This window comes from Haliotis asinina, chromosome 2 (assembly GCF_037392515.1).
Source record: "Haliotis asinina isolate JCU_RB_2024 chromosome 2, JCU_Hal_asi_v2, whole genome shotgun sequence".
NCBI classification, from domain to species: Eukaryota; Metazoa; Mollusca; class Gastropoda; order Lepetellida; family Haliotidae; genus Haliotis; species Haliotis asinina.
The window spans coordinates 42,921,922-42,929,756 of record NC_090281.1 but is presented as its reverse complement, the minus strand read 5'-3'; the positions used below and the strand labels follow the sequence as shown (position 1 = coordinate 42,929,756).

Sequence of the window (7,835 nt, the reverse complement as noted above, 5' to 3'; positions counted from 1 at the left end):
CATTCTTCAACTAATACATACAAAATAATTTCCAGTGACTAATTTTAGGACAAATATTATAATTAAACACTTTCCAGGCTGTTGATTGAATGTGGAATACTGATTTTAAAACTATTATTAAAATCAAACATTTTCCAGACTGTTGAATAAAAGCTGTGATACTGATTTCATTACAGAATATTAGAACTATTGTCAAAATTAAACACGCTTTGTAGGCTGTTGAAAACCATGGCACTGATTTGGTTACAAAAAAGTTATCAAAATTATACACACTATGCAGACTGTATATTAAAAGCAATGACACTAATTTGGTTACAAAACTATTATTCATATCAACCACACTTTGCAGGCAGTTAAGTAAAAGCCATGATACTGATTTGGTTACAAAATATTAGAACTACTAATTCAAAAGCACTTTGCTGTCTGTGGATTAAAAACCACAACACTGACATGGTTGTAACATATTAGAACTATTATCAAAATCAGACAGTTTGCAGGCTGTAAATTAAGAGCCATGATACTGATTTGGTTTTAAAATGTTAGAACTACACTTAAAATCAAACACACTTTGCAGGCTGATTTCGTTACAAAATATTCAAGTGAGTGAGTGAGTTAGTTTTGTTTTATGCTACACTCAGGAATATTCCAGCTATATTGGCAGTGGTGTTTAAATAATTGAGTCTGGTCCAGGCAATCCAGTGATCAACAGCATGAGCATTGATCTGTGCAGTTGGGAACCGATGACATGTGTCAACCAAGTCAGCAAGCCTGACCACCTGATCTCGTTTGTCGCCTCTTGTGACAAGCATAGTCACCTTTTATGGCAAGCATGGGTTGCTGAAGGCCTATTCTACTCCGGACCTTCACAGGTCCAAAATATTAGAACTAACGTTATTCTTCAAATCAAAGACACTTACCAGGCTGTTGATTAAAAGCCAAGACACTGATTTTGTTATGAAAGACCAGGCTGTTGATGAATAAAGGGTGCAGATTTGGTGACAAAATATTAAAATCAGGCTGTTGATGAAAAGAACAATACTAATTTGCTGAGAAAATATTAGAATTATTGTTAAAATCAAACACTCCTTGCATTAATAATTATTAATAAAAAAAATATACTTGTAGAGCAGGATGATTACTTGCTTTTACATATTGTTAAGCCATGAAAGGTTGTACTGATGACACCCAAAAAATATGGTCTGATGACATGTTGATGACCAGCTAATAACAAGTGTTGTTCACATCGTGGTGGTAATGTAGAAGTGATGATCTAAATGGGGGGATGCAGAGACTGATGAACTAATGGATGACACTGGTTCTGAAAGAAGAACTGAGACATTTGTCTCTTAGGAGTCAGTGCCTCACAGATGAACAGACGGCTGAAATGAAAACAAACTCAAACCTCTAGACATGGGCAATTCTACAGATAACCACATCAGCTTGTGCACATAATTAGGTCACATGAGACAACAGTTTACTCAAGGACTGGGTTTGAATCCCAGCAGTAGAGGCAATGCATTATGGACATGGTGTCAGAACTGTTGATGAAAAGGTCAGTGGTTCAAATCTCCATGTTTTCCCTGAAATATGCATGATGAGATACAGTATAAATAAGAGACTGGCACATCTTGTCACATGACAAGATTACATGTCGCCGGACCAGTTGATCTTCATTCCGATTTCTGGACAGAACTCTGACATTTTAAAGTATGATGGATACAACACAAATATCCTGCATACAAATGCATACTAAATATGCACAGAAATAGGCCAACAGCATGGTTGGGTGGTTGGCCATTTTAAAAGAGTATTCCAGGAGCTTCACCCATGAGGCACTGCCATGTAACACCTCGAAGGAATATTCAACCATGACACCATGAGTTTTCTACTTTTGATATACAAAATTTATATTATGAAAACATGAAGATTTGTAATGTCTGTTCTCAATTTGAAATTGAAAATATATAATGTTGTTAATAAAATTTCTTATAGAACAGGAATGTTTACAATTTTGAACGGCCAGACAGCTGACAGACCAACTTCCCCACACTCCAATGTCTGACATGACTGCATCGGAAGTGTCTTTCTTGAAGGCCGCCAGGCTGCCTGCCTCCATCCATTCTTCATCAGTCCTGCATCCAATACATCGTCTGGGGCAATATTTCAACCATCATACAATGACCTGCAATAAGTGGGTTCAACACCCAGGATCAGGCTGGTGCAGGCAAACCACAGTTGCCAGTGTGTGTCACTCCTTGCTCAAGGGGTATGAATTCACACTAGAGCAGCCAGGCAACAGCAGTTGGTCTTCCTTGGGTTAACCATCCAAGTACTATCCAAACTTAATGCTGCATCACTTTGTGAGTAAAGGTACAGCACTGCTGTCAATGCCACCTGATCCACTTTCAAATTTAGAAGTTATTTACTTAAATTTAAATCCAAAATAGGCTAAATTTCCTCTATCCACTCAGTGTAGCCTGGCACTGAGAGACTTACCTACCACATCTACATTACCACCTGATCAACTATAGCCTAATAATTGTGGGTGGAATTTGAGTTACAAAAAGAGTTACAATGATTCAAATCAAACACACTTTCCAGGCTGTTGATTATAAGCCACAATACTGATGTCATGATGGTAATGCAGAAGTAGGGATTCAAATAGGGGGGCTAGAGAGACTGATGAAGGAATGGATGACACAGGTTTTGGAAGAACTGAGATATTTATATCTCATAAAAGTCAGTGCCTCACAGATGAAGACTGCCGAAAACATCAATGTTAAAACATTAGCGTCTATGGTGGACTAGGTGTGACTGGCCAGATTGGGTTAGCCTTTGTGGTAAACAAAGTGTCTTTGGGCAGATTAGGTTAGCCTCTATGGTAGACAAGGTGTCACTGGACAGATTGTGTTAGCCTCTATGGTAGAGAAGGTGTCACTGGGCAAATTGGGTTAGCCTTTATGTTAGTCGCACAACAAACTGGTTTAGCCTCTATGATAGGCAAGATGTCACCTGGCAATTTTGGTTAGCCTCTATGGTAGACAAGGTGTCACCTGGCAAATTGGTTTAGCCACTGTGGTAGACAAAGTGTCTTATAAACACATCAGAAGTTGAATCCATCTTTAACCTGTGTACAGCTGATAGTGAATGATGTTCTGTAACCTAGGGAGTTACAGCTACACTGGAAATGATGACGGAAATGATGACGGTCATGGTGCACTGATCAATGCATCAAGCCTGACAGATGACATTGAGCTCTATGACACAGACTATGGCTAACCATGAAATGATGGATATGTGCTGGGATCAATTGTATGTAAAAGTTGTGACATTTTATGCCTGTCTAAACAATCATGGGCTGACAGTACCTCACCTTAGATACTTTTGTCAGTAAAAATGAATACCAGTATATTAATACCAAGCTTCACACATGTTCACATAATAAGAAAATTACTTCATCTCCCACCTCCTTGTGGAATAACTGATAGCTTGATCTAGCACTTCAAAGTTTGCTTATAGTGAGATTGCTAACTTCACATTCAGTGCTATCATTTAGTGCTCAAATGCAATTATTCATTGATTAATATCTCACATAATCAACTTTACAAAGACTATGACTAGATTAACTAGATTTTGAAAACAACAGCTAGTTGCTGAATCATTGCTTGTTATTAATATCACATCACTTGTGTCCCACTGAAAAAGGTGTGATAACAATTCTACATCATCGTTTTGGAAAGACCTTCTAAATTACATAATACTCATCCATGGACAGAAAGATCTGAAGTGTTCTGAGTCAGAGCAGTATGATAACTAACAACCTAGGTATTACAAGATACCATGTATACACCTATATTGTCAAGGCAGCTCTACATATGATTCAGTGTCTGGTATACTGAGGGATCATAAGTGCAATCAGTGTAATGTACATTGTATACTATGCCAATACGTCTTAATAATATGGTTACAAATATCATAAAACAGTATCACAGGGTTCTCAGTAGGTTACAGCCTTAAAAAATATGGCAAAATGTCGTAAAAATGCAAAGTAATCACATATCACATGCCTCAAAATAAAGGCTAAAATATCTCATCATAACTGTCAAATAAAACTGAACACAAGTTGTTGAAATCACTGCTACACAAACATAGTATCAACAGAAATCCTATCGTTTACACTGTTCTAAACGTTGATCGTAATGTTTTCTAGGAAAATAGCTACCCTGGGACCACTTAACCCCAATTTTGTCAGCTGGCATTTAATATCATTTAAATTTTGACACTCTTTACGCACAAAATAGGTTCTTTGTTGCCAAATGTTATATAAAATCTAAATAAAGTTTCGCCTTAACAGTAAAAATATTGATTTTGAAATACTTGTGAAACTTGTGTGTGTCTTCAAGACTTGTCTAGGAATCATCAGTGGCAGCCTTCCTCTTGTGTTTCCTGACATGAGGAAGACGGGGCAATGTGCTGGGGCTGGGTGACCTCATGTCATCAGCTGCGTAGTCCTGGGCCATCAGCCGGGGTGTGAGGAGGCGTGGAGATCGCCTTGGGATCTGTGGCAGGTTGAGAGATGGTACCTCGGACAGGTTGAGGTGCTGCACGGTGGTTGTGCTGTCTGATCCACCTGTTGCAGAAGAGGCATATTAGGATTTGGTATCAGTCTTTAATGTTTTCATACCTAAAACTGGAATGTGTCATTATTTTCTTATGGTATAGTTTCTTTGGTTCTATGCATTGTTGAAAAATATTTTGTTTCAAATCATTCTCCAAGTTTAACAAGTTTCTGCAGCTTGTGCTCATAATACTGGGTATTGTGTCATCGCTCTACAGACTCTGACAGTGTATTCTTTAGAATTCAACATCTGACTTGTAAGGCATGTGATCTGACTGCCAGTCTGTTAATGTCACTTAGAACCAGTCCTATTTAGTTCTAAACTGTTCTAGCCAAGGACAGTCCCACATTAAATTAGTAAGCCACATTTCTGAAAGCTTTCACTAAACCTACCCAGGGGGAAAATCTCCTCAGAGCTGACATCTGAGACTGGGTCCTCCATGCCTTCCCCAGGAGAGCGAGTAAATGGGGTGTAGATCCTCTGTCCATGGATCGCAAGAGGCACTGCTTCAGGAGAGTATTGGTTGCTTCCAGGTCCTCCTTGGGGGCTGAGTCTCTCGTTTACACCTACACAGCAGCAATAATTAGACTCACTGGGAATGTCAATGCAGAATAACATGTGATGGCAGACCAAACTATGTTTAATGGCTTACAATCTACATGATGATCACAGTGATCCAGGTCAATCACAACTGGTCACAGGGGTGACCATAAGATTCTGGTTTGTTTCACTGCCATGAACAACTCACCATACGTCATGCGAGACATCTGCTGCCGCTGGAGCAAACGAACATGTCTCCGTGAAAGTCCTCCATTGATGCTTGGCAGCGTCAGATCCAACTGGGAGTTGACTGGCCGTCTGAGCTGATAGTCTTTGAAATTAGGCTGTGGCATCTGAGTATTGTCATTGTAGGTAGCTGGTTCACGGCTGTTAGGTGGGTGTGGCAGGAAGTGTACAGAGTGGACTGCAATGTTGTGGTGTGAACCTGAAACCAACATCATTACTCAGTCTAGCGATAATTCCCTCCAGTATTCTTTATTTCTTCACATACAGAGGAGACAGGGGTATTTCTTATTTTCAGCATACACCAGAGCCATTATCTTAACTCACGCCTAAATGTTGTTTTGTTTGGCTGAGCCTCTCCTGTTATTTTCAGTGTATCCATATCACAGGCGAGATACATTTCAATGTTCCCCGCTGCCAATGGCAACTCATTCGGTACCTCATGGTAGCACTTCTTTATCTCGAATAACATTGAATCATGCATGATGCCTGGAAATTATTATTGATGGAAGGTCGTTAACTCTGAATCTGTCTTTTTTGTATCTCGTTTGAAATCTAGAGATGGCTACCTGAGGATAAGCCTTGCAGTCTCATAAATAATTTTGACAAAACGTTCAAACGTAGTCCCACTGAATATTAAGAAGGGGAATTACACTGCAGCGACTTTACTATTAGGCAATATCTGCAGGAAAATCAGCAAGATGCTAGATTCAAATTGTTTGATTCACACAAGTTGGCTGAAGTGTACAATCCGACACCCATGCTTCAAACTGTTCAAAATTAACATTGAGGTGGTCGGTAAGATAAATACATTGTTCACTGGTCCCTCAGGGTCCATGGGTTGATGTACTCTCGATGTTTGTTTATATGCCCCTCACCCTTCGGGCTCAGAGAACATAAACAAACATTGAGGATACATCAACCCATGTCCCCTTGTGATCATTGAACAACCTATACTGTAAGAAAAATTGCATGCTGCCACATATCCTGTAGGGCAAACACACAAAGTACACTATGAGAGATCATTTTTTGAATAATATGTCAGAAATCCTGTTTAGGAAAGATGAGAATTTCATAACAGATGTTGTCTTTTTTTACTCTAAAGATTATTTGACATGATTTGAAATAAATTGCACTGACTCTCTGTCCTGCTTAACTATCTGTAAACAGCATAGTGAGCTGAAAAACATAACTTCTTATATAAAATAATATTGCAGCATTAAAATAGACAGTAAACGTATCATAATTTCAGTGAGAAACATTTCTTTGTAGTCTGATCCCTGAGATTTGTTACAAAAAAATTCTGTCCAACAAACAGCTTGTAAGAGTGAATATTGTTGGCCTAACATCTGTTGAGTATATTGCTGTAAAGTAGAGAGCTGGACACAGATCTGTGATAATATCTCCAACCTGTAGCTGGTCTGACACGTCGTCCAAGATTGTTCTGTCCCTGGACAGTTGACACCAATGGGGTGTTGACAATCTGTGGGAGACGCACACGACCATGATCCCTGGCTTCAGGGTCATAGATGGGGCTTGTGCAGCTTGGTGGCCGGAGTGGGGGTAGCTTTGTTTTCCTACCCATTTTAGCTGGAAGAAAAGCAAATTATCACTGATGATGACATAGGCACAAAGGTGGTCTATGTAGGAAGTGAAGGCCTTGATCTGTAACTTATAACAGGAAAGTCTGGATCTTATGGTACATGGGACATGAGGGATAGTATGGTACATGCATAATGATATGATATGTTGTATGAGCTGGAGCCAAAGTACTTGCTGGATCTTCTGGTAAAGAGTACAGGCAGGACTCTATGCTCCACTACCTTCTGGATCCTATGATACATTTGATGACATGGTACAAAAAATGGACTGGACCCTATGCTCCACTGTCCTTACTGGATCCTGTGGTACACTAAACATATGGGTCCTTTCGATATGTTTGATGTCATGGTATAAAGAATGGTCTAGACTCTATGGTCCACTGTCCTTACCGGATCCTATGGTACAGTAAACATAGGAACTTTCTGGTACATGTTTGATGTCATAGTGCAAAGAAGGCTTTCTAGATCTTATGGTGCACGAAATAAAAGGCAGCATCTGGTCTATGGCATGAGAATCTTTAAATCTCAAAATACTGGGATTCGTCACATTTGAGTCATAACTAAGAAAAGCAAACCAACTGGCACTTTTCCTCAACAGTGTAAGGCAAAGCCTTATACATATATGTGAACCATTTGTTCCTGGTCTTCTGTATGACTGAAGACCAATAGAAGCTGCAAGTCGAGCTCATTATCCTAGCTCTATGAAATTATGTATCAGACCTTTCAGACAAGAGAGCCCAGTACTTTATTCAGGACACTGGTAATAAATTATTTACCCAATGTGGGTAAACCCGTCCCAGTCCTAGAGTATGGTGCATCTAGCCCAGTACAA

The 7,835-nt window shown here is 39.4% G+C and overlaps 1 protein-coding gene across 1 annotated transcript; it reads right to left on the bottom strand.

Annotated features, from left to right (window-relative positions):
- Positions 1-4,409: 4,409 nt before the first annotated feature.
- LOC137271818 (uncharacterized) lies at positions 4,410-6,987 on the bottom strand. The gene is made up of 4 exons (XM_067804220.1): positions 6,813-6,987; positions 5,368-5,604; positions 5,012-5,185; positions 4,410-4,630 (listed from the first exon to the last, which is right to left on the bottom strand). The coding sequence occupies exons 1-4, from the start codon at positions 6,985-6,987 to the stop codon at positions 4,410-4,412; spliced, it is 807 nt and encodes a 268-aa protein (XP_067660321.1).
- Positions 6,988-7,835: the final 848 nt, after the last annotated feature.